Below are 27,464 nucleotides of genomic sequence, written 5' to 3'. Positions count from 1 at the left end.
CAGTTAGGTTGAGGAAAATGTCTCAGCATGTTGAAAAATTTTCCGCATGTAAAAATTGGTCGGCATGATTCTTTTGAACTCGTTGTGCAGTGGAGTGGGGTTGCTATGTATAGCAATGTTACAAAATTTTGAGATTTTAAAAATCAAGTCTGTAATTTATCCCATCAGATAAAGCATAAAAATAAGTTTAATTTGACACCTAATTCACTTTCATATCTCAAGTATTTAAAAAGTTATGGCCATTTTCATACTCGGAAATGAGCATCTTGTTCCCTATTGATTTTCTATGGACATAACAAAAAAGTTGTGATCGTGAACAGTCAAAAGTCCATAACTTTCTTAAAAATTAAGAGAACTGAATGAAATTTTCAGTTATCATAGATTGAAGCATTCTGAAACAAATATAAAATAATCTTACTTGGATGACCTGAAATTAAAGCATATAATTAGTTAGTTACCTAATTGTAGCTAATTTCAGACTTCAATTACTAGATCTAAACATCTATCCATTTCTTAATAAATGATTAACATTTTTAAATAGCCTAAATGTCCAAATAATATTCACAAATAATTCACAATAAAACATGATTTTTAAATCTCATTTACATTAATTTATAGGCCAAATGGAAGGAATTCAGTGTTCAATTGCTGTAAATAAATGCCCATTTAAATCAGCTTTCTAGTGGGTCCCTGTGGAACGCGCTGGTTTAGAACGTTCACATTGCGGTAGATTTGTGCCCCAAATGCCCAGAAAAATACTGCGCGATATAATGGGCCCAAAATGAGCTGCTCGCAATATTAAACTTTGTATAAAGGGATCTTTAGAAGCCCTTTTTAATGTAAAAATATACAGCATATCTTCTGTGGTTTGCTTTATGAGACCCTGCGGTTGCTGGCGGTCGCGGGTTTAGAGATTGATTTTTAAACTACTATAACTATTATTCAAGGCCTTTAAACCTAATAATAGCTTTTGCGACGGGGTCTTCCAGCGATTTTTCGTTAATAATTAACTAGGCTGAACATCTTCGATTTGAACAGCCTAGACAAAATCGCGTTTTAAACCCGCCCCCTCTAAACGGCGCCAAAATCGCGCACACCCGCAGCGGCAGATTTTCAAAGACGCTTCAGGTAGGCTTTGCAACATACCTACTATGTAGTTACAGGCAGTCGAGGGCAGCCGTAGGCAATTTCCTTCGCTGACCGGGCATTCTAATTGGCTTATTGGAGTTTTCAGGACCAAAAAAAACGACGGTAATGTTAAACTTTATAAGTTGTCTAGCTTCTTAAAAGTTTCTCCCCCCCCCCACCTCTCCCCACTTCTCTCCCCACTTCTCTCCCCCACTTCTCTCCCCCACTTCTCTCCCCACTTCTCTCCCCCACTTCTCTCCCCCACTTCTCTCCCCCACTTCTCTCCCCCACTTCTCTCCCCCACTTCTCTCCCCCACTTCTCTCCCCCACTTCTCTCCCCCACTTCTCTCCCCCACTTCTCTCCCCCACTTCTCTCCCCCACTTCTCTCCCCCACTTCTCTCCCCCACTTCTCTCCCCCACTTCTCTCCCCCCCCCCCCCCGCGCTCTCTAAAGGACTTACCGTACACTGTGCAGCCGTCTTTTATCTTCCTGTTCATCACGGGTGTGAATTTCAGACAGCGCTCCCCCGCTTTCCTGGCCCCCACCTTTGCGATGTGTTTATGTATGTGTGCGGTCAGTCGATCCAGCTCGCGGTTTTATCGTTGACGGTCGATCCAGCTCGAGGTTTTTCAGGCGAGTGCCCTCGAGCTTGAAGGTCGAGAACAGTCGCTGAAAGGTCGCGTCAGTGGGACAGCCCCTTTATTAGACAGGTGCATGGATAGGACAGATTTGGAGAGACATGGACTAGTGTAGCTGGGACATGATGGCAGTTTGGACTGAAGGGCCTGTTTCAACAATGTATCACTTTATGACTATGACTCTATGTTTCTTCGCACTGTTTTGGCTAAACTTTTACCAATTAATTAATTTCTCACGCCTCTGTTCTCAGGTAGCCCCAGGGACACCACTCTCTCCATCACCCCCTCCGATGTGAAGGAAGGAGACGGGGTCACATTCAGCTGCACAACCCAGCAGACCAACAGCACCAAACTCCAGGTTCAATGTTCAATATCGGATGGTGCCGCGATGGCAGCTTCGCCAACAGTCTGTCCTTTTGTCTTTTTTTTGTTATTTCTAGTGTGTTTTAAAAGTTTGTGTTAATGTTCTCTGGTTTGTTTTATGTGGGGAGTGGGGTCGGGGGAAATCACTTACATTGCTGGAGATGCGATTGTTTTCCGGGTCGTATCTCTGGTCGCTCTGCGGCCTAACATCGTGGAGCTGGAGCCGTGGACTTGCCATCGGAGCCGATCCCTTGCCTGGGATCGATACTCCAATCCACAGCCTGTGGACTTTAACATCAAGGGCTTGCAGCCTCGGGAGAGACCAAGTCGGGAAGCTCCAAAACCACACGATGTTCCACTAGCCCCGACCCGGGGTCCGATCGCCCGGCACGGGGAACTGACATCTCCCGACGTAGGAGCTTGATCGCCCCGACACGGAGGGCCCGCTGCCGGCTATGGGAGTCAAGATCGTCCCATCAACGGAAGGTTAAAGACCCCCGACCGTTGGAGATCAAAGAAGGGAAGAGATTGAACTTTTTTTTGCTTTCCATCACAGTGAGGAATGCACTGTGGTGGATGTTTATGCTAAAATGTATTTTGTATCTTTTGTTGCTTTTTATTAGTATAACTGTATGGCAAATCAAAATTCCTCGTATGTTACAATATATACTTGGCTCATAAAGTAAGTATGAATATATGAGTATGTGTGGAAATTAATGGGAAATATACAGGAACTGAATCATTATAAATTGCAATAATCTATGATTGTAACAATCATTAATAGACATCACGGGATGTATAGATCGGGTAGATGCACAGAGTCTCTTGCCCAGAGTTGGTGAATCAAGGACCAGAGAACAAAGGTTGAAGGTGAAGGGGAAAAGATTTAAGAGTAATCTGAGGGGTAACTTTTTCACACCAAGGGTGGTGGGTGTATGGAACAAGCTGCTAGAGGAGGCAGTTGAGGCAGGGACTATCCCAACATTTAAGAAACAGACAGGTTTGGAGGGACATGGAGCAAATGTGGGCAGGCGGGACATGATGGCTGGTGTGGACAAGTTGGGCCGAAGGGCCTGTTTCCACACTGTATCACTTTATGACTCTAAGACTCTATGTTTCTTTGCAAGAATTTGGCAAAACTTTTAGCCACTCATTAATTTTTCTGGTCTTGGGTAGGTTCAAGTTCAAGTCAAGTTCAAGTCAGTTTTATTCGTCACGTGCATATAAAGTGCAGTGAAATGAAATTTAAAAAATATATATTTTTATTAGAAGTAGACATATTATAAAGTATAGTTACATATTATAGTAAAAAGACTTTTCATATACATCAGTCATACATTATTAAAATTTTCAATTATCAATTACTTCTGCTTCTAGTGTTTTTATTTTTTATAGAAAAAGAGAGAAAGAGAGGGTTGAAAGTTACAAATTAAAAAAAACAGAAAAACAGAGGAGGTGGAATGGGTTACCTGTAATACGTCAATGGAGATAGGTTCGTAGATTATAAAGTATAGCTTTTCATCTGATCCTGAGTTCAAGTTTCACTTGGGTCCTCGTGCTGTGCCAATCTATCCCTTCAGATAGTTAATGAATGGAGCCCAGATTTTAACGAAAATATCTTGTTTGTCCATTAAGACAAGTTTAATTCTTTCTAAGTATAGGGTCTCCGACATTTCCGTAATCCACATTTTAATTGTGGGGGTTGTAGGGCCTTTCCAAAATTTTAATATTAATTTTTTCCCGATTATTATACTGTAGTTGAGGAAATTTCTTTGGTTTGTTGTGAGTGTTAAACTTTGTTCTGATATTCCAAGTATTATTAATTTTGTGGCTGGGTCCAGTTTTGTATTAATAACTTCTGAAGTTATTTCAAAAATATCAGTCCAGAAATGTTTAAGTTTTATACAGTTTGCAAACGTATGTGTTAAATTAGCCTCTAGATGTAGACATTTATCACAAATAGGAGAGATTTGTGGGAAGATTCTATTTAGTTTTATTTTAGTGTAGTGTAGTCTATGTAAGACCTTGAATTGTATTAAAGTATGTCTGGCATTTAATGAACATTGATGTATTTGTTGTAAACTTTCGTCCCACATATCTTTCGTTATAAGGTGACCTATTTCATTTTCCCATTTGTATCTATATGGTTCGGTCGGTGGTACCTCGTTGTTTAGTAGGGTGTTATAAATATAAGCTATTAGTTTTTCAGTATTAGGATACTTGTTCAAACATTCATCAAGAATTTCTGATTCCCTACTCCTGTAGACTTGTGTATTAGATTTAACATAATCTCTAATTTGTAGATATCTGAAGAAATTATTTGAGTGCAGTCCATAATTCTGTTGTAACTCTTGAAATGAAAGAAAAGTGCCTTTCCCATAAAGATGTCCAATATTTTTGATTCCATAATTTTTCCATTGTGTGAAACCTTTGTCCATAAAGGATGATTTGAATAAAGGATTATTTACAATGGGAAGGCATAGTGGTATATTATTCAATTTTAAATCGTTTTTTATTTGTTTCCAAATTCGTATTCCACTATGTATTATGGGGTTTTCTTTATAGGTTTTTTTGTGCAGTTTTGTGGGGGCAAATATGATCGGACCTATTTCAAAAGGTAGACAGTCTTCCTTTTCCATCATTAACCAATCTGGTTGTCGATCCATTTCTTCCAGCCAGAAATTCATGTTTTTAATATGGACTGCCCAAAAATAAAATAAGAAATTTGGCAAAGCCAAACCTCCATTTATCTTTGACTTACATAAATGTTTTTTACTTATTCTATGGTTCTTATAATCCCAGACAAAACTTGTAACAATGGAGTCGACTTTTTTGAAAAAAGTTTTTGGGATATATATCGGAATTAATGGAAGTAGGTACAGCAGTTGCGGTAAAAAAATCATTTTTATAGCATTAATTCTCCCAAGCATAGAAATGGGGAGTGTTTTCCAGTATTGAATATTCTTATGTAGTTTATTCAGTAAGGGTGGGAAATTTAGTTTAAATAAAGAGGTATATGTCTTAGTTAAATAGATTCCTAAGTATTTAAATTTATCTTTAACTATTTTAAAAGGGGATTGTTGTATTGTATGTAAATTGAATTTTGTTATTGGCATGATTTCACTTTTATTCCAATTAATTCTATATCCTGAAAACTGACCAAATTGAGTTATTAGATTTAATAAGTTTGGAATACTAGTTTCTAACTTTGTAATATATATTAGTACATCATCTGCATATAAGGAAATTTTATTCCTTGTGTCTCTAGTATTGTATCCATATATTCCTGGATGGTTTCTAATGCTTTCTGCTAGGGGTTCGATTGCAAGAGCAAATAATAGTGGGGATAGTGAACATCCTTGTCTACAGCCTCTAGAGAGATTAAATTTAGTTGATAACATTTTGTTTGTAAATATTCTGTCTGTTGGATTAGAATATAACAATTTAACCCATGTACAGTACTTCTCTCCTAGTTGAAACTTTTCCATCACAGAAAATAAATATGGCCATTCTACCTGGTCAAATGCTTTTTCAGCATCTAACGAAATAATTGCTAGATCTGCATTAGGAATTCTATTGGAGTATATAATATTAAATAATCTTCTCAGATTATAAAATGAATTTGCCAGCAGCGGTACAAAAAACCCCCACACATTACAAATTTAACATAAACATCCACCACAACATTCATCACAGTGGTGGAAGGCACAAAGTTTGGTCAGGCCTCCTCCATTTCCCCTGTGGTCGGGACCACAACCCTCCGTAGTCGCCGCTGTGGGCGTCCAGATGTGCAGACAAGGTAAGTCCAGTAAGTCCTGAATCGGTGCCTCCCCACCGGAGACCACGGCTTCAAGATGGTGTACGCCGCAGGCCAGAGGTCGAAGATCTAAAGTCCCCGCCGTGCCGCAGCCCGAAGCACCGCAGATCTCGGGGCCGGCGGTCAGAGCTCCTCTCCAGTGATCCCCGGCGAGGGATCCCGCTCCAGATGGTAGGTTCCTGCCGCGCTCGCGTGGGAGGTAGCCCCAGGGACACCGTTGTCTCCATCACCCCCTCCGAAGTGCAGGAAGGAGACCGTGTCACGTTCAGCTGCACAAACCACTCCAACCCCCTCTGCCAAGCTTGTACTGAGGAGGCAGTCATCAAGCGGATAGAGCGAGCTAGACTCTGAGAATGTTTAAGAAGGAACTGCAGATGCTGGAAAATCAAAGATAGACAAAAATACTGGAGAAACTCAGTGGGTGAGGCAGCATCCATGGAGCGAAGGAAATAGGCAACATTTTGGTTCAAGACCCTTCTTCAGACATGTGAGGGTGGGGAGAGCGGGAGGAAGAAAATTGAGACAGTGGGCTGAGGAAGAGGCGGAGACAGTGGGCTGAGGAAGAGCTGGGAAGGGGAGGAGAAAGCAGGGGCTTCCTAAAATTGGAGAAGTCAATGTTCAAACCACTGGGATGGGCCTCACTCTGACCATGGAGGAGGCCCAGGACAGAAAGGACGGATTTGGAATGGGAGTGCTGAGCCACCGGGAGATCAGGTTGGTTAATGCGGACCGAGCGGAGGTGTTGGGCGAAGGGATCGCCAAGCCTACACTTGGTCTCACCGATGTAGAGCAGCTGACACCTAGAGCAGCGGATGCAATAGATGAGGTTGGAGGAGGTGCAGGTGAACCTCTGCCGTACCTGGAAAGGCTGCTTGGGTCCTTGAGTGGAGTCATGGGTGGAGGTAAAGCGACAAGTGTAGCATTTCCTGTGGTTGCAAGGGAAAGTGTCAGGAGCGGGGGGGTTTGGATGGGAAGGGACGAATGGACCAGGGAGGTATGGAGGGAGCGGGCTCTGCGGAAAGCAGACAGGGGAGGAGATGGGAAGATATGGGCAGCGGTGGGATCCCGTTGGAGGTGGCGAAAATGTTGGAGGATTATTTGTTGTATGTGACGGCTGGTTGGGTGGAAGGTGAGGACAAGGTGGATGGACTCTGCCCTTGTTACGAGTGGAGGGATGGGGAGTGAGAGCAGAGTTACATGGTATAGAAGGGATCCTGGTGAGAGCCTCATCTATAATAGAAGAGGGGAACCCCCCTTCCCTGAAGAATGAGGACATCTCCGATGCCCTGGTGTGAAACACCTCATCCTGGGAGCAGATGTGGCGTAGACGGAGGAATTGGGAGTAGGGGATGGCGTCCTTACAGGAAGCAGGGTGGAAGAAGTGCAGTCCTGATAGTCATGCAAGTCAGTGGGTTTATAGTGGATGTCGGTCAGTCGTCTATCACCTGTGATGGAGTTAGTGAGGTCTAATAGATAGTCAGATAGACTCTGGCAATGGGACATTGACAATCCGTGCTGTCCAGCCAGCTGATGCAGGGCTGTATCAATGTGAGGCCACTAATGCTCTGGGGAGGCAGATCAACAGCAACAAACTCCAGGCTCAAGGTTTGTATGGAAACTTATGAGAAATTTACAGGAACTGAATGTGAAAAGTATTTTAACTTGAATTATTACATGTGAAGCAACGAAATGTGGTGCAGCACATTCTCACAAAGAGCAATGTGAGGAAAACCAATTAGTTGTAATGATGAAGAAAAACAAATTGTATATGCTGATTTACAACAACAAAAAGACACAAAGTTCTGGAGTAACTCAGTGTGTCAGGTAACATCCCTGGAGAACATGGAGGGGTAACGTTTCAAGTTGGGATCCTTCTTCAGACTGATGTTGGTTTAGTGATAAATATTGACCAGGATGCAGGATTTTACTTCGGAGTCACGTGAGTGACTACGTGAAGAACCCGCTCAGTGCGCAGGCGCGGCATTACGCCAGCAGTGCAACAGCGGCCTGCCACGGGAGTTAGGCTCTCCCGTTACAGAATGAACCGGACCGTCAGGTGAGTATCCTGAGGTCGGGTTTTCTTTTACAGGTGAGCCTTTTACTGCTTGTGTTTTTTACAGGCAGAGAAAAAGGCTCTGGAACAAAACTGTCCCCCGTTTTCCCGTCGGGGAGGGGGGCAGCAACAGGCGGTAGGAGCGTTACCCGGTGTTCCGTAATTCCCCGACACCGTGCCGAGGCCAGCCCGCTAGTACCTGAGCAGCGGGCTGGACGCATAGCCACTCGAGAGGCATCCGGCAGGTGTTCCTGATGTCGGACGGGACATCTCTCCACCCGCACGGGGGGAGAGAGAGCCGCCTGAGCCGCTGAAGCGGCTCACGGAGCAGGTGCCTGCGAGACGCGCTGCTTGAGGGGCGCTCTCGCTACTACAAGGCACAAAAGCTCCAGAAGAAGGCGGTAGGAACAATTACCGGGCGCTCCGCTATCCACATCACCACGCCGAGCCCAGTCCCGCTAGTGCCTGAACTGCGGGCTGGATGTCTAGCCATCCGAACAGGCATCCGGCCGGTGGCGTCCGATTCGTCGGACGGGGACATGTCTCCACCTAAATGGAGGAGAGACAGCCGCCTGAGCTGCATCCAACAGCAATTGGAGCAGCTCCAGCGAGATGCGCAGAAAGAGCGCTCTCGCGGAGGGAGGTCAGGCACCCCCTCCACAGTGTTTCATGCACTGCCCTCTGCTCCCTCATTACTGGAGGCTAGCATTGGTGACCAGGGCTGGGCTGGTCTGGAACAGGGGCAGGCGGACGAATTCGGGAGTATGCCAGGGGTGCAGGAACATGAAGAGCTGTTGGGTGTGATGGACCGCTTGTAGCAACCCCACGGGCTGGAGCACCGCTGGAACCGAGAATGGCGGCCAGCATCAACCATTACTGGAAAAGGTGCTCGCTGAGGTGCTGAAACAACACAGCACCAGAAAACGGCGAGGCCCTCAAAGTAAAAAGTGTCAACAGCCAAATCTGGGGGCATGTGGGTCACACATCCGGACCCAAGAACTCAAGCTACAGCGGATCCTAAGGCTCCTGACGTCAGCCATCACAGCCTTTGCTCGTTCCGTGGAGACCACGGAGATGGATACCTGCCAGCAGGATGTGCTGGCATTAATGTGTACCACACAATTTGAGATCAACAATCTTCGGAGGGAAACATAAGACCTGCCCTCAATCCCAAATTTGCTGGCTTGTGTAAAGCCCCAGCTGCGGAGACGGACGCGCTGCTATTTGGGAAAGATTTCAATAAAAAACTGAAGGAGATGCAGGAAGCATCAAAAACCTTCGGCCTAATGAGGGCAGGCCCCGGGACGAGCAAACCAAGACCTCCGATACCCAAGCGGCAGCACCCCACGGCATCCACCAGTCGACGTCCGCAATATGGGACTGGTGAACGCTTGGGGTCCGCACATTATCCCCAAAGATCTTTTAGATCAGGGCCCGCAGCGGACTCTCTGGAAAATGCGCCTCCCCCCAACATCGCCAGCACGTCAGAACAAAATCTTCAGGAAAATGAAGAAACAGAATCGCCAATAACCATGGAGGTAGGTGGGTCTGGTCCCTACCAGCATATAGAGAATAAGGGTGCTTTATTAACAGGGGGGAGATTACACTTGTTTAAAGAAGCATGGGGTATGGTCACGAGTGACAAGTATATACTCAACAACATTACAGGATATAAAATACAATTCATGTCAGAAAAAACGCCGCCAGTTCAACAATGGCCCCAAAGGGTATTTCTCCCTCCGTCAAAGAGAAACGTGAGGGACAAGCTGAACTGGTGAGACTTATCACAAAGGGGGTCATCGAAAAGACCAAACATGAACCTTTGGAATTTGTATCGAATATATTCACTAAAACCAAAAAAGATGGTGTCTGTCGCATCATCATTGACTTAACATCACTAAACAAATTTGTTAAGTATTTACATTTCAAAATGGAGACATATGTTACTGCCAAACAACTGAATTCCAAAGGACACTTCATGGCAAGCATTTATCTTAAAGATGCTTGCTATCTAGTACCCATATACAAGGATCATCGCAGATACCTAAAATTTATCTGGATGGTACAAAGCATTGCCCTATGGGCGAACTTCAGCCCAAGATTATTCACCAAAATATTGAACCCAGCCATGGCAATACTAAGAAAACAAAAACATATTGTCATGGCATATCTGGAGGATATTCTGATAGTAGGGAAAATTATGGAATTGGCTGTGGCAGCAGTATCAGCTACAAAACAGCTCCTCGAAACTCTGGGGTTCGTCCTACATCCAGATAAATCTAAGTTGAAGCCATCCACTATTATGGACTACCTGGGCTTCACAATTAACTCAGTCCATATGACTGTTACCTTGCCAAAGGCAAAAATGGTTGAATTAGCACAATCATGCAACAAATTAATGGTCAACGAGCGACCAACTATTCGACAAGTAGCAAGAGTAATTGGGGAAATGGTAGCAGCATTTCCGGCTACACAATTCGGACCTTTGCACTATCCAAAAATTTACAGAGAGCAAAGGTACGGGCAATAAAACGACATACAGGTCACTATGATCGTGTCATGAACTTACCCACTGAAGCAATATCAGAGCTACAGTGGTGGGCAGAAAACGTTTGGCATAGTTTCAGCCCTATCTTTATCACTAACCCTACTTTAGTTATTCAAACAGATGCCAGTGCTCAAGGCTGGGGAGCGACTAACTCCATATCCAGCACAAGTGGTAGATGGACTAAACTAGAGTCATCATTACTACTTACACTGGGCATTAACTATCTAGAGATGTTGGGCGCCTTTTATGGTTTAAAAGCATATGTATCTAATATGCAGCACTTGCATGTTCGGTTACAAATTGATAAATACTACGGTGATGGCTTATATTAACCATATGGGTGGCATAAAATCATTATCATGCGACAAATTGGTCAACATGATTTGGCAATGGTATGTCGAAAGACATATTTGGCTATCAGCTACTTACCTACCAGGTAAGCTAAACACCCATGCCATGAGAAAATTAAACGCCTGGGTTGCAAGTTTGAACAGACCTTACCTGGAACTGGGATTGTCCAAACAAACCATCACCACCATGTCGGCATCCCTTCGAACATCCACCAAGAGGCAGTACTTAACCAGCATCAAAAAAGGGAGAAGTACTGCCAGGAAACATGGACAACATACGCAACAGCTACAGCCACCAACATACTGGAGTTCCTGGCCATCTACACCACGATGTAGGGATCAGCTGCAGTGCCATCAACACAGCGCAGAGTGCTCTTTCTGCTTATCTCAAACCAGCGGCAGGACAACAGGCGATGGGATCCCATCCACTGGTGGTAAAACTGATGAAGGGCATTTACAATATCAAGCCCTAAGCCCAGGTATACCCATATTTGGGATATCAGTGTGGTCCTGACATATCTCAGGGAATGGCCACCAGCCAGATCCCCCGGCCTCGAGCAAGCTACACTAAAGACGCTCATGTTGATGGCACTTGTATCCGCTCAGAGGGTCCAGTCACTACAACTATTGCGACTGGACAACATGATCACAGCTCCAGACCAGATCTGTCGTTATCCAGCGACTGGTCAAACAGAGCAGACCAGGAACACCTAATCCAGTCATGGCTTACCCACCAGAACCACGGTTATGTGCCATGACCCACCTACTATCCTACATAGACACAACCAGAATATTCGAGGGAGATGAAAAGCCTTGTGGGTCAGTCACAAAAACCTTATGGTGGGGTACGAGCCAAACCATTGCGAGATGGCTCAAGCAGGTGCTAGAAACTGCTGGGATAAACACTAACATGTACAAATTTTATTCCACCAGGGCAGCATCCATGTCGACGGCTAAAGAATGGACATGCCTATAGACCACATCCTGGCTACAGCAGGATGGTGGGAAGGGAAAAGACCGTTCAGAAATTTTATAATAAGCCGTTGGCAAAACCTGGTTTATTTGCAGCAAAGATTTACAGAATGCAAATATTTAATTTAAGCCCAGGGGAGCAACTTAATTCTTTGTTGTTATTGTTTTAAAAAATACCATTGTGTTTTTCTACAAATAGACTCATTGGTTCATTACGATAACACTTCCTCCCTCAAGAACTTCGGCAGTGAGTGAAATGAAACTGTTACACGGTTTGAAATCACAGAGCTTTGAAATCTTCACGTAGTCACTCACGTGACTCCGAAGTAAAATAGTAAGATTAAACGAGAACTTACCAGTTTGAAGTTTGATCTGTATTTTATGAGGAGTTACGATGAGGGTATTACGTGCCCTCCGCTCCCACCCTCATTATATGGATCAAACTAATAAATTGATGTCTCCTTATCTTTACTATGTTTACTTCAAAATAACTGTCTATCTGTGATTCCACACCGCTGCTTAGAAGTATGCCGCGCCTGCGCACTGAGCGGGTTCTTCACGTAATACCCTCATCGTAACTCCTCATAAAATACAGATCAAACTTCAAACTGGTAAGTTCTCGTTTAATCTTACTAATAAACTGGGCAGAACTCTGGCACTTTAAATTTAGAATTGTGTTGCAGAATCGTTTATGTCAACTAGAGGGGGTTTTAATTTAACAACATATGTGAAAGTGTAACTAACTGCTGCCATCCTTTGGCACAGGACTGGAGAGACTTTCTAGCTTTTTGTGCCTAATTCCTTGAACAGAAACTTGAATTCACAAGTCATGGTGATTATTATCTATGGCGAGAAAAGGTCACCATTGGCTGCACCATTCATAACATCCCCTCAGCCAATTTCACCTGGAAGAAACTAGTGAACAACAGTGAAAATGTGCTGTCCTTCAGTAACAACAGCTTTACAATCCTTGAAAAATACACCAGTTTTCGGTCGACAGTTGGCGACAGTGGGCTTGATGCCAATGAGCTTAGCTTGACGTCTCCTGACGTAGGTGCTGTCCAAGGTTGGCGCCAGGATGACATAGGGTGTTGCCAGGTGACGTATATTGTCGACAGGTGATGTAGGTTGTCGCCGGTGCTGACTTCGGTGAATTCCATTGGCGACTACCTCCGTCAATCTCCCTCAACCAGCGACGGGTACCGGCGACTGAATTGGCTGAAGTTGTCTTCATTTGTCGCCGACAGGGTCGTAGTTTGTCGTAACTGGTCGCGGATGGACGTAGGTTGTCGTAGGTGTGGTCTTAGGTGGACGTCCTAATGGGTCGCCCGTTGTCGGTAGCTTGCTGTAGCTTGATGTTGAGTAGGTGGTAGGTTATTGTAGCTTGTCGTAGACGTTGTCGTAGGGGGGTCCAGTTGCCGGTTTTTCGGCGACCAGCTACGATTATGACAGTCGCTAGCAGACGCCGAAAAAATTGCCTAAGTGGGACAGGCCCTTAATGTCAAAATAGGTAAAGAGTTATGGGAGACTCAGGGATAAATGAAGTTGTTGTTTTACTTTACATTTATAGCTGTTATTTTCTGTCATTGAAGGGTTTTTTTTTGTTAACAATTACTCAGTGTAAAATATATATTTTTATTTCATCTCTGTACAAAACTTGAGTAAGGTCCGAATTTAGATTCTACAACAGATTGGTGAGGTGAGTGGATGAGAGGAACTCAATATCACATGGGAATTAATAAGCAAATTCAAGTAATCTGCGTGTGGAATTTGATACAGGCATTTTGTTCGACTTTAATTCCAGATTTGATGTTACTGTGCAGCAACAGGCATTGTGCAACCTTTCACAGCTGGAATTTACCTCCAGTTTTTATGAGGCCTATCTTTATATGGTACTAGCCTAAGTTGGACCCGTGGGGGGGGGGGGGGTGTTCTGGAGCGCTAGTATGGGTGTTGTGGGCTGAAGGGACTGGTTTCCAGGGGGCTAGTAGGGACATTGGGGGCCAAATGGATTCTTGGTGTGGCAGTCACTAAAGCCTGATGTGCTGGCAGCTCACTCACGGCTGGTGGGCTGGCAGTTGACTCACGGCTATTCCTTGAAATTCCATGTCAAGCAGGGTGCAAGGCCACCAAATTCAAGTGCAGTTTCATACCACTTCATGCAGGGTCCAAGTCCACCAAACTCAAGTGCAGTTTCCTACCATTTCAAGCACGGTGCAGGGCCACCAAACTCAAGAGCAGTTTCCGACCACTTCAAACAGGGTGCAAGGCCACCAAATTCAAGTGCGGTTTCATACCACTTCAAGCAGGATGCAAGACAACCAAATTCAAGTGCAGTTTCCGACCATTTGAAGCAGGGTGCAAGGCCACCAAATTCAAGTGCAGTTTCGTACCACTTCAAGCAGGGTGCAAGGCCACCAAATTCAAGTGCAGTTTCTGACCACTTCAAGCAGGGTGCAAGGCCACCAAATTCAAGTGCGGTTTCATACCACTTCAAGCAGGATGCAAGACAACCAAATTCAAGTGCAGTTTCCGACCATTTGAAGCAGGGTGCAAGGCCACCAAATTCAAGTGCAGTTTCGTACCACTTCAAGCAGGGTGCAAGGCCACCAAATTCAAGTGCATCTTCATACCACTTCAAGCATGGTGCAGGGCCACCAAATTCAAATGTAGTTTCCGACCACTTCAAGCAGGGTGCAGGGCCACCAAACTCAAGTGCAGTTTCCTGCCACTTCAAGCAGGGTGCAAGGCCACCAAATTCAAGTGCAGTTTCCGACCATTTGACGCAGGGTGCAAGGCCACCAAATTCATGTGCAGTTTCGTACCACTTCAAGCAGGGTGCAAGGCCACCAAATTCAAGTGCAGTTTAATACCACTTCAAGCAGGGTGCAAGGCCACCAAATTCATGTGCAGTTTCGTACCACTTCAAGCAGGGTGCAAGGCCACCAAATTCAAGTGCAGTTTAATACCACTTCAAGCAGGGTGCAAGGCCACCAAATTCAAGCGCATCTTCATACCACTTCAAGCATGGTGTAGGGCCACCAAATTCAAATGTAGTTTCCGACCACTTCAAGTAGGGTGCAGGGCCACCAAACTCAAGTGCAGTTTCCTGCCACTTCAAGCAGGGTGCAAGGCCACCAAATTCAAGTGCAGTTTCATGCCACTTCAAGCAGGGTGCAAAGCCACCAAATGCTAGTGCTGTTTCATGCCATTTCAAGCAGGGTGCAAGGCCACCAAATTCAAGTGCAGTTTCCTACCATTTCATGCAGGGCGCAAGGCCACCCAATTTAAATTCAGTTTCATACCATTTCATGCCAGGGTGCAAGGCCACCACATTCGAATGCAGTTTCACACCATTTCAAGCAGGGGGAAACCACCATAAAACCACCATTAAACCACACAAAACACCACATAAAAACCACTCACAGTTCAGTAGACACTCACAGTTCAGTTGATTCACAGCTCAGACAGTCGTGACTTCTCCCTCCCCCATCTTGCAGAGACTGAGCCACACCCACACTTCTGGGTTTTATAATCCCTCCCCGCTCCCACCGGAAGGAGCATGGCCTTCATGTCGTGATTGACAGGAGAGAGATTCTCAAAAAATTTTAAACACTAATAAAACTTTTATTTTTCATTGATGGGAAGAATCCTCTGCACCTGAGCAGTGGGGGACTGAGTATGATGGCCAAAAATCACAGCCGTAAGTGTAGAGTTTTATTTAAATACAATATACAATACAAACAGGAAGTTGTCAAGTTTAGACTTTTAATCATTTGCCATTTCGAACCAACCACCACCAACAACCATTTGCAGTGCATTATTTTGAACCAACAACCATTTGCAGTGCTTTATTTCGAACCAACCACCATTTGCAGAGCTTTCTTTCAAACCAACCACATTTTCATTTTCAAACCACATTAAGGGCACTCAAGGTCCGTAAAACCACACTCACAGTTTAGTAGACATGTGTTCAGTGTTATTCACAGCTCAGACTGAGACACATGACCCTCTCGCTCCCCCATCTTGCAGAGACTGACTGAGGCACTCAACACTTCCGGGTTTTATAGTCCCACCAGAAGGGGCTTGGCCTTCAGGAGAGAGAATCTCAACATTTTTTAAACACTAATAACTTTTATTTTTCATCGATGGGGAAAATCCTCTTGTCCTGCACAGCAGAGGGGGACTCTGAGTAAGATGGCCCGAAATCACAGTCGTAAGTGGCAGCGTTTTTTCTAAAATCAATATACAGAATAACAGGAAATGGTCAAGGTCAGACTTTTAGTAATTTAGACTAGACTAAGCGAGATCAGTTGGCTCCCAGTCACATGGGAGGCCTGGTCCCCCAACGTAACCCATTCCCCAATGCAATATTCCACCACTCACCTGTTCCCTCAATGCAATGGCGGGAGTGTTCTGTAGTTGGGGGATGGGGACGGCTTCAGGCAGGGAGCGTCCTGCAGCCAGGGGAGGGGGCCGGCTTCAGGCGGGGCCTATTGGCGGCTGGTGGGGGGGTGTGACGGATGGGGTGTGTGTGGGGGAGGGGGGGTGTGGGGGATGGGGGGTGTGGGGGAGAGGTGTGTGGGGGAGGGGGGGTGTGGGGGAGAGGGGGTGTGGGGAGAGGGGGGTGTGGGGGAGGGTGTGTGTGGGGGAGGGGGGTTGTGGGGTAAGGGAGGGTTGTGGGGGTGTAGGGGAGGGGGTGTATAGGGGAGAGGGGTGTTGGGGAAGGGAGGTGTCGGGGGAGGGAGGTGTCGGGGGAGTGTAGGGGAGGGGGAGTGGGTGGAGGGGGGTGTGAGGGCTCAGCGGTTCCCTACCCCAGCTCCGACTGCACTCATCTGCTCCAGGACACGAATTCGGACTAACTCAGGAGCTCCGGTCCCCAGCGCCTGTCGTGTTCACAGCCCCCGCCCGCTAACACAGGCCAGCCCCCGCCCGCAGAACACACAGCCCACATTCCGCTCCTGAAGGAGCCGGTGATTGACTCGGCGGGTGCCGGCAGGGGTGTTACCTTCATGGTGACTGACAACCGTGAAGACCAATCTGCTGATCTCATGATTTTTTAAACTTTGTAATATTCCACCGATCAGAACAAAACGTGGGCGAACAAAAACACTGGAGAAACTCAGTGGGTGAGGCAGCATCTATGGAGCGAAGGAAATAGGTGGCATTTCGTGTTGAGACCCAAGATCGCCTATTTCCTCTCCATAGATGCTGCCTCACCCGCTGAGTTTCTCCAGCATTTTGTCTACTTTCGATTTTCCAGCATCTGCAGTTCTATCTTAAACGGACCAAACCTTGATGCACTTGGAGCAGGGGAGAACGGTGAGTAAGATGGCGAAAAAATCCTAGCGAACACAAACTTGTTAAAAAAAAGGCGAGGCAAACAATTGGGCTGCAGACACCCGACAAACAAAATTCATTTTGTGAACACCAACTTTTCAAAAAGGGCTGCAGCCACTTTACAGGCGCATCGAAGGGACTCACCGTGGATTAGACGTGCGTTCAGTGTTATTCGCAGCAAAGAGAGCCGTGACCCTCTCGCTTCCTGGTCTGGCAGAGACTGAATGAGGCACGACACTTCCTGGTTTTATAGTCCCTCCCCCTGCCGCCAGCGGGGGCAGCAGAGAGAATGGGGAATTTTGTAAAAACATTAATATCTCTCTCATTTTTCATCGACGGAAAAAATCCTCCACACTCATATGGCGGAGGGGGGCTCTGAGCGAGGTGGCCAAACATGACGGCCGTAGGTGGTGCCGTGCTCTCTGAAATCGCAGCACAGTCGGCCAAAAGCTGTCAAGATCAGAGATTTTGTAATATAGACTAGACTAAGTGGGACCCGTTGGGACCCATGTTCACACGGGAGGGCTGGTCCCCCGACGCAATATTCCACCTCTCCACCAATTCCAATATTGGTGGCAGTGGGGGGGCTTTCTGGAGTGCTGGTATGGGTTCTTGGGGTGGCAGCTCAGTCCCTCAAGCCTGATCTGATGGCAGCTCACGCACGGCTGGTGGGCTGGCAGTTGACTCATGACTATTCCTTGAAATTCCATTTCAAGCAGGGTGCAAGGCCACCAAATTCAAATCTACGTTCCTACCATTTCAAGCAGGGTGCAAGGCCACCAAATTCGTGCAGTTTCTTACCACTATGAGCAGGGTGCAAGGCCACTGAATTCAAGTGCAGTTTCATACCACTTCAAGCAAGGTCGAAGGCCACCAAATTCAAATGCAGCTACATACCATTTCATGCAGGGTGAAACCACCATAAAACCACACAAAACACCAAACTCACAGTTCAGTAGACATTCAGAGTGTTCAGTTGATTCACAGAGTCATGACCTCTCCCTCCCCCATCATGCAGAGACTGAACCACACCTACACTTCCGGGTTTTATAACCCCTCCCCCTCCCACTGGAAAAGGTGCGGCTTTCAGGGCGTGATTGACAGGGGAGAGATTCTCAAAAAATTTTAAACACTAACACTTTTATTTTTCATTGATGGGAAGCATTATCTGCACCTGCTCAGCAGAGGGGGGACTGAGTAAGATGGCCCAAAATCACAGCCATAAGTGGTAGCGTTTTATCTAAAATCAATATACAGTGCAAACAGGAAGTAAGTGCATTTGCAGTCGTGCCTTTTAACTTCAAGCCAAAGCACCCAAGCTGCCATTTGCAGTAAGTAGTGTCTTTCAACTTCAAGCCAAAGCACCCAAGCCACCATTTGTCGTAAGTAGTGCCTTTCAACTTCAAGCCAAAGCACCCAAGCCACCATTTGCAGTAAGTAGTGCCTATCAACTTCAAGCCATATCACCCAAGCCACCATTTGCAGTAAGTAGTGCCTTTCAACCTCATGCCACCATTTGCAGTAAGTAGTGCCTTTCAACTTCAAGTGAAAGCACCCAAGCCACCATTTGCAGTAAGTAGTGCCTTTCAACTTCATGCTACCATTTGCAGTAAGTAGTGCCTTTCAACTTCAAGCCAAAGCTCCCAAGCCACCATTTGCAGTAAGTAGTGCCTTTCAACTTCATGCCACCATTTGCAGTAAGTAGTGCCTTTCAACTTCAAGCCAAAACACCCAAGCCACTATTTGCAGTAAGTAGTACCTTTCAACTTCATGCCACCATTTGCAGTTAGTAGTGCCTTTCAACTACATACCACCATTTGCAGTAAGTGGTGCCTTTCAACTTCAAGCAAAGCACCCAAGCCACCATTTGCAATAAGTAGTGCCTTTCAACTTCAAGCCAAAGCACCCAAGCCACCATTTGCAGTAAATAGTGCATTTCAACTTCAAGCCAAAGCACCCAAGCCACCATTTGCATTAAGTAGTTCCTTTCAACTGCATGCCACCATTTGCAGTAAGTAGGGCCTTTTAACTTCAAGCCAAAGCATCCAAGCCACCATTTGCAGTAAGTAGTGCCTTTCAACTTAAAGCCAAAGCACCCAAGCCACCATTTGCAGTAAGTAGTGCCTCTCAACTTCACGCAAAGCACCCAAGGCACCATTTGCAGTAAGTAGTGACTTTCAACTTCAAGCCAAAGCACCCAAGTCACCATTTGCAGTTAGTGCCTTTCAACTTCAAGCCAAAGCACCCAAGCCACCATTTGCAGTAAGTAGTGCCTTTCAACTTCATGCCACCATTTTCAGTAAGTATTGCCTTTCAACTTCAAGCCAAAGCACCCAAGCCACCATTTGCAGTAAGAAATGCCTTTCAACTTCAAGCCAAAACACCCGCCATCATTTACAGTAAGTAGTGCCTTTCAACTTCAAGCCAAAGCTCCCAAGCCACCATTTGCAGTAAGTAGTGTTTTTCAACTTTACACCAAAGCTCCCAAACCACCATTTGCAGTAAATAGTGCAATTCAACTTCAAGCCAAAGCACCTAAGCCACCTTTTGCAGTAAGAAGTTCCTTTCAATTTCAAGCCAAATCACCCAAGCAACCATTTGCAGGCAGTGCCTTTTTACTTCAAACAAACCATATTTTAATTTTCAAACCACATTAAGGGTACTCACAGTTGTGTAGACATTTGTTCAGTGTTATTCAGAGCTCATAGAGACATGACCATTGGCTTCATCCATCTTGCAGAGACTGATTGAGGCACACCACTTCCTGGTTTTATCGTCCCTCCCCCTCCCTCCAGCAGGTGCAGCAGAGAGAATGGTGATTTTTTTAAACTTCAAGCCAAAGCTCCCAAGCCACAATTTGCAGTAAGTAGTGCCTTTCATCTTTAAACCAAAGCTCCCAAGCCACAATTTGCAGTAAATAGTGTAATTCAACTTCAAGCCAAAGCACCCAAGCCACCATTTGCAGTAAGAATTGCCTTTCAACTTCAAGCCAAATCACCCAAGACATCATTTGCAGTAAGTAGTGCCTTTCAACTTCAAGCGAAAGCTCCCAAGGCACCATTTGCAGTAAGTAGTGCCTTTCAACTACAAGCTAATGCTCCCAAGCCACCATTTGCAGCAAGTAGTGCCTTTCAACTTTAAACCAAAGCACCCAAGCCACCATTTGCAGTAAGTAGTGCCTTTCAACTTCAAGCCAAAGCACCCAAGCCACCATTTGCAGTAAGTAGTGCCTTTCAACTCATGCCACCATTTGCAGTAAGTAGTGCCTTTCAACTTCAAGCCAAAGCATCCAAGCCACCATTTGCAGTAAGGAGTGCCTTTCAACTTCAAGCCAAATCACCCGCCACCATTTGCAGTAATTAGTGCCTTTCAACTTCAAGCCAAAGCACCCAAACAACTATTTGCAGGCAGTGCCTTTTTACTTCAAACAAACCATATTTTCATTTTCAAACCACATTAAGGGTACTCACAGTTGTGTAGACATTTGTTCAGTGTTATTCAGAGCTCAGAGAGACATGACCCTTCGCTTCATCAATCTTGCAGAGACTGAGTGAGGCACACCACTTCCTGGTTTTATAGTCCCTCCCCCTCCCTCCAGCAGGGGCAGCAGAGAGAATGGTGATTTTTTTAAAAACATATCTCTCTGATTTGTCATCGATGGGAAAAATCATCCGCACCCGTCAGGCGGAGGGGGGCTCTGAGCGAGGTGGCCAAAAATGATGGCCGTAGGTGGCGGAGTTCTGTCGGAAATTGCAGCACAGTGGGCCAAAAGCGGTCAAGATCAGAGATTTGGTAATATAGATAAGTAGATGGACTAGACCAAGTGGGACCCGTTGGGTCCCGTTCCCTCAATCCGCGGTTGCAGGGGTGGGGAGGGGGGTGGGTGGGCGGCCTGCCTTGATATTATATTAATATTATTAATTCGCTCCTTTTACCCAATCCCCCACCCTATCCACTCACGCTAGCAACCAACTCGCAGGAGCAGCTAGAGAGAGAGAGAGAGGGGTGTAGAGAGGGCAGGGGCAGAGGGCCAGGGACAGAGACAGAGGGCAGAGACAGAGGGCAGAGGCCAGGGGCAGAGGGCAAGGGCAGAGGGAAGGAGGTAGAGGACTGAGGGCAGAGGGAAGGAGGTAGAGGACTGAGGGCAGAGGACAGAGCTAGCGGGCAGAGGCAGAGGGCAGAGACAGAGGGCAGAGTCAGAGAGAGGGCAGCTACAGAGGCAGAGATCGGCAGCAACCTCCCTACCCTGCGCCGACGTGAGGAACCCGAGCGAGGCAGCGTGGGGGCGAGGCAGTGACGGGGCGGGCGGGCAAGCGGGTGGGTGGGCAGGTGTCGACCAAAGGAACACAAGTTGGTCTGCCGCAGTCTACAGCTATGATCTTCAATCCAGGGCCGACTTCATCTCCGGCTGCGTCTTTTGAATAACGGGGGGGAGGAGGAAATGTTGGGGGGGTGACGTCACTTACAGCGCAAGGAAGAAGGCTTGCAGACCCATTATGACATCATCAGCGAAAGACAGTCGTTTTTAAATTAAAAGTTTTGTCAGATTTTTGAACATTTTCATTAATAACTCGACAAATAAAGCATGAAATTTGCAGATAAGGCGATTTTGGACTCCAGGGGAAATATGTCTACTGGAATTTTTTTGCAAAGATGTGATTACACACAAACACACACACAAATAAGATCCAAGATCCAAGATCAGAGTTCTATAAGTATAGAGATTATTGATACAGGTGGGGGTGGGGAGGAGAGATTGGTGCAGCAACAGCTAAATTCAGTGATGGATTCAAAGGTTGTGCCTTCTGTGGCAAAGAATTCCACAGATTAACAACACTCTGACGAAATACATTTCTCCTCATCTCCTTCCTAAAAGAACGTCCCTTAATTCTGAGGCTATGACCTCTAGTCCTAGACTCTCCCACTGGTGGAAACATCCTCTCCACATCCACTCAATCCAAGCCTTTTACTATTCTGTATGTTTCAATGAGATCATCCCCTCATCTAAATTCCAGTGAGTACAGGCCCAGTGCCGTCAAATGCTCATCATAGGTTAACCTACTCATTCCTGGGATCATTCTTGTGAACCTCCTCTGGTCCTACTCTAGAGCCAGCACATCCTTCCTCACATATGATGCCCAAAATTGCTCACAATATTCCAAATGCGACGTTACCAGTGCCTTATAGAGCCTCAGCATTACATCTCTATTTGTGTATACAAGCCCTCTTAAAATAAATGCTAGCTTTCTTTACTACTGATTCGACTTGCAGATTAACTTTTTGGGAATCCTGCTCCATCCCTTTGCACCTTCAATTTCTGGATTCTCTCCCCATTTAGAAAATAGTCTATGCCTTCTTCAGGTCTATCCCAACTTCTGTACTCATTACCATGACTGATGAAGGCCATTGTACCGAAAGCCTTCTTGACCACCCGATCTACCTGTGACGACACTTGCAGGGAACTATATCCCAGCACTCATAGATTCTTTTGCTCTACAATACTTTCCAGGGACCACCATTCACAGTGAAGGTCCTGCCCTGGTTTGACTTCCCCTAATGAATCACTTACCTGCACTAAATTTAATTAACCATTCCTTAGCCCACTTGCCTCACTAATAAAAATCCTGCTGTCACTTGTGATAACCAAATTCGGTGTCTATGATACCAGCCTGTTTAGTATCATCTGTAAAGCCTGAATGGCTGCTGCCTGCCCCATTCCAATTCTGGCTTTTCCATCAGCTGTTGCTGATTTGCTGAGTATTTCCTCATTTTCTGCTTTATTTCAGATTTGCAGCATCTGCAATATATTAGTCCATTCGGCGCACCGAGTCCACACCAGCGATCAATCATCCATTCAAACTAGTTCATTTTTCCTACTTTCTCAGCCACTCCCTACACATTGGGAACAATTTTACAGAGGCCAAATAACCTGCAAACGTCTTTGGGATTTGTGAGGAAACTGGAGCACCAGGAGGAAACCCAAACAGTCACAGAGAGACAATACAAACAGCGCACAGACAAAGACCTCACAGCAGTGCTGAACTACTGTCTACCTCATTGGTGACCCTCGGACTATCCTTAATTGGACTTTGCTGGCTTTACCTTGCACTAAACGTTATTCCCTTTTCATGTATCTATACACTGTAAATGGCTCAATTGTAATCATGTATTGTCTTTCTGCTGACTGGTTAAGCCCCTGTCTCACGGTGCGAGTCCACCCAAGAGTGATCCCGAGTGAAAGAAAAAATCAAACTCGTGGTTTTCTACGAGATTCCAAGTTTATGTTCACGAGTTTAAATGAGTTCCCACGTGTATGTCTAAGTTTGCTGTTTACTTCTCATTTCTGCGATGTACCAAGTTCCTCTCCCGAGGTACTCTTGAGCCAATAACAACTACCGACGTGTGGAAAAATCATCACATGGTAAAAATGGTGCCTTGCAGTTTTTTTTCACCATAAAAAGCCTCCCATGTTTAAATTTCATAGGGTTATGGAATCAAGGGATATGGGGAGAAAGCAGAAACTGGGTACTGATTTTGGATGATCAGCAATGATCATATTGAATGGCAATGCTGGCTCGAAGGGCCGAATGTGATTACTTCCATTATGTAGAGAGTCTCAGAATGTTAATAGAGAAGCTTTTCACTGTACCTCGGCACAGGTGACAATAAACAAAACTAAGCAGACAGCACCCACAGTGTGGGGACAGTGTGGGGACAGTGTGGGGACAGTGTGGGGACAGTGTGGGGACAGTGTGGGGACAGTGTGGGGACAGTGGAGATAGTGGAGACAGTGGAGAGACAGGGACAGTGTGGGGACAGTGTGGGGACAGGGACAGTGTGGGGACAGTGTGGGGACAGTGTGGGGACAGTGTGGGGACAGTGGAGACAGTGGAGACAGTGGAGACAGTGGAGAGACAGGGACAGTGTGGGGACAGTGTGGGGACGGACAGTGGGGACAGTGTGGGGACAGTGTGGGGACAGTGTGGGGACGGACAGTGGGGACAGTGTGGGGACAGTGTGGAGACGGACAGTGGGGACAGTGTGGGGACAGTGTGGAGACGGACAGTGGGGACAGTGTGGGGACAGTGTGGGGACAGTGTGGGGACAGTGTGGGGACGGACAGTGGGGACAGTGTGGGGACAGTGTGGAGACGGACAGTGGGGACAGTGTGGGGACAGTGTGGGGACAGTGTGGGGACAGGGACAGTGTGGGGACAGGGACAGTGTGGGGACAGGGACAGTGTGGGGACAGGGACAGTGGGGACAGGGACAGTGGGGACAGGGACAGTGGGGACAGGGACATTGTGGAGACGGACAGTGGGGACAGTGTGGGGACAGGGACAGTGTGGAGCATGTGAGCGGACAGATGGTGTGATAGGTGAGACACAGCGGCGGTGGTCCCAGCACCAACCCCCCTCCCCCTTCCCCCCTGAGGCACAGCACACACCTCCCACCCTCACCTCCGGCGGCTCTATGTCCGTCGACCGCTCTGTCCACACCCTATGGAGTTTTAACCCCGGCCCGGATCCAGGAGCGGACTGGGTGAATGCCGCCTTCGGAGTCTACTATGGGAGGGGGAACACCCCCTCCCACACCCTCCCCCCCATCGGTCGCTACGCTCCCTCGCAATTTCTCACTCTCAACTCTCACCCAATGTTGGCAGCCCTGCTAGGTCAGGAACCAAACTGTGACTCTGGCGCCGTGAGGCAGCAACTCTACCAACTGGGCCACTGTGCCACCCAAGCACTTACAAACTGTGCTTAATATTGCCTCTACATGTTGCAGGTGATTCTTCCAATGTCCAGGGCTTTGTAACTATGGCCACGGTACAGAGGTACAGGTGGGAACCAAATCAATGTCTATGCATATCATCTCACTATTGTGGTAATGTCTTTTGCTTTTCTATGGTAGTTTGCTTTGCATAGATAAGCTTCTACGATTCCTATATCTCTTATTTCCCTTTCCCGTGACATTCAGTCTGAAGAAGGGTCTCGACCAGAAACGTCGCCCTTTCCTTATCTGCAGAGATGCTGCCTGACCCGCTGAGTTACTCCAGCATTTTGTGTCTACCCTACTACTAATCTCTCTACTTCCTGTACTCCATCTCATCATTGTTCAAGATTCGATCCACTATGGTGGTATCATCTACAAACATGTAAATGGAGTTAGAGCAGAATTTAGGAAGCAAAAGTTTTCATTACGAGGAGATATTGAATAGACTGGGCTTGTTTTTCTCTCAAGATTAGAATAAGAGGATACAGGGAGGATGTTTTCCTTCTCAGGAATTTGAACCAGAACAACATTAGATAATTTAGGACTCAGATGAGGAGTAATATTCAGATATTCAGGGAAGGAAGGGATTCATGAATAGTCAGAGAAAATGAGATGGAGTTAGAAGATCGGCTATGATCTTGATGATTAGCAGAGCAAGCTCGAGTGGACAAATGACCAACTCCTAAAATATTTCCTTTGATCCTCATGCAGAGAAATGTACGGTGATGCAGTTTGGTGTGCAGGACAAAGTGGAATAAAGCATACTGTCCCAAAAGAGGTGCATGAGCAGAGGTACTTGAGGTATGATCTGACATATGAGGTGCTCTGGTAGAGACCCGCTTTATAACCCCCAACCCTGTGCTACATTCTATACGTGTCCTTCTATAGTCTCGTTGAAACATAACACGAGAGGAAACTGATGATGGGCACAGGTCAGTGAAGATGGTTGAAAGTCGAAAATAAATTGATCTTGGCGTCAAAAAGGAGGTGAAAAAGAATGAAGGCGATTGGCAAATAATTAATAGTGACATGAGAGAAACGAAACACATTCCGTGTTTGCATTCCAAGAACATTAATGGAAGGAAAGGATTTGCAAGACCATGGGGAGAGGGGCGGGAGTGGGACAGAACGAATGTGCTGGCACGAACTCAATGGGCCGAGTGGCTCTCGTTCGTGCGTAAAAAGCATTAAAAAAAGATTACGTGATTCTGCGCTTCCATAAGTGTCTTGTGATGATCTGCAAGATATGGAATTGGGAAACTTGTGAAAAAATCCTGTGGTTATTTGAACTGTGATGCCCTTTGTGGTAAATTCCCTTCAGCAGAGAAAGACCAGGAGCCAGTGAACGGTACGTGATGGGGATTGCTCGCCTGACGCCAAGGGAAGTCCCTTGCTCTTCCCGACGGGGTTATAAAGCGGGGCGGCGGAGCCCAGGCTCACAGCTCCAGAGCCTGACGCCCCTTGCAGAAGTGAAGTCAACCTCGGCTTGTGTGTGTGTCCGAGCGCAGCTGAACCATGACGGGAGGGAGATGTGACCCAGCCGCTACAATTACTCTTGCATTGATGCTCGCTACAGGTTTCTCATTTATTTTACACCACTAATAATCTGCATTTTCTTACGATTCGTTTTGTGTTAAATCTCAGGCACCAAAGTATCAATTTTGGTATCTGTTTGTTTAAAGTAATAAAGAGGTGAATATTTAAAGCGTTAAACTTATAAGCTTTAAAAAAAATAATATTGCTTGTGTGTTGTTTCAAAACTGCAGGATCCGCCTTCAATTTGGAGTTAAACCCGTCTAGAAAGGTGTGGGTTCGTATCGGGGACTCGCTGGAGTTGAACTGTGTGGCGAAGAGCTGCTCGTCTCCGACCTTCACGTGGAGAATCGGCACCGATAACCCCCTGGGCGGAACAATCACAACTCGGGGCTCGGTGTCCACATTCACCATCTCCGCGGTTACCCCGCAGAACCAACACAAGTACACTTGTTCCGCAAAATGCGGCGCAGAAGAAAAACGAAATTATGCCGACCTCAATATATTCTGTGAGTATTAGTAGCAATGTTACAACATTTTGAGATTTTAAAAATCAAGTCTGCAATTTATCCCATCAGATAAAGCATAACAAGAAGTTTAATTTGACACCTAATTCACTTTCATATCTACAGTATTAAAAAAGTTATAGCCATTTTCATACTCGGAATTTAGCATCTTGTTCCCTATAGGGTGATTTCACGAAAGGTCACTGGAGCGTAAATCCCCACTCACTTGACCGAAAATTGTAACTGGGGAAAAGCGTCACTTCCGGTACATGTTAGTGGATGGGAAAACACGCACTTTCACACCCGTTAAAAATATCGAAAACGGCCAGTTTTTGAGCTGCAATTAAGTGAGCCAGTCGGGGTGACCGTGAGGAACATCTACCTAAATTTACAGTCCAAAAAAAGATAGAAACTAAGGTAAATACAAGAGCGAGCTGAAGGTG

At 46.1% G+C, this 27,464-nt stretch overlaps 1 protein-coding gene across 1 annotated transcript in view; it reads left to right on the top strand.

The window, feature by feature from the left end:
• LOC116978101 (vascular cell adhesion protein 1-like) overlaps positions 1–27,464 on the top strand; it is an 82,380-nt gene that overhangs the window by 49,566 nt on the left and 5,350 nt on the right. Inside the window, exons 10-12 of the mRNA XM_033029124.1 lie at positions 2,019–2,147; positions 26,304–26,330; positions 26,749–26,959. Of these exons, the coding sequence (XP_032885015.1) occupies positions 2,019–2,147; positions 26,304–26,330; positions 26,749–26,959 (367 nt within the window). The remainder of the gene's footprint in view (positions 1–2,018; positions 2,148–26,303; positions 26,331–26,748; positions 26,960–27,464) is intronic.

Source organism: Amblyraja radiata, chromosome 10, assembly GCF_010909765.2.
Source record: "Amblyraja radiata isolate CabotCenter1 chromosome 10, sAmbRad1.1.pri, whole genome shotgun sequence".
Classification (NCBI taxonomy): Eukaryota; Metazoa; Chordata; class Chondrichthyes; order Rajiformes; family Rajidae; genus Amblyraja; species Amblyraja radiata.
The sequence above is the reverse complement of the archived record's forward strand: the minus strand, read 5'-3'. Positions and strand labels throughout refer to the sequence as shown.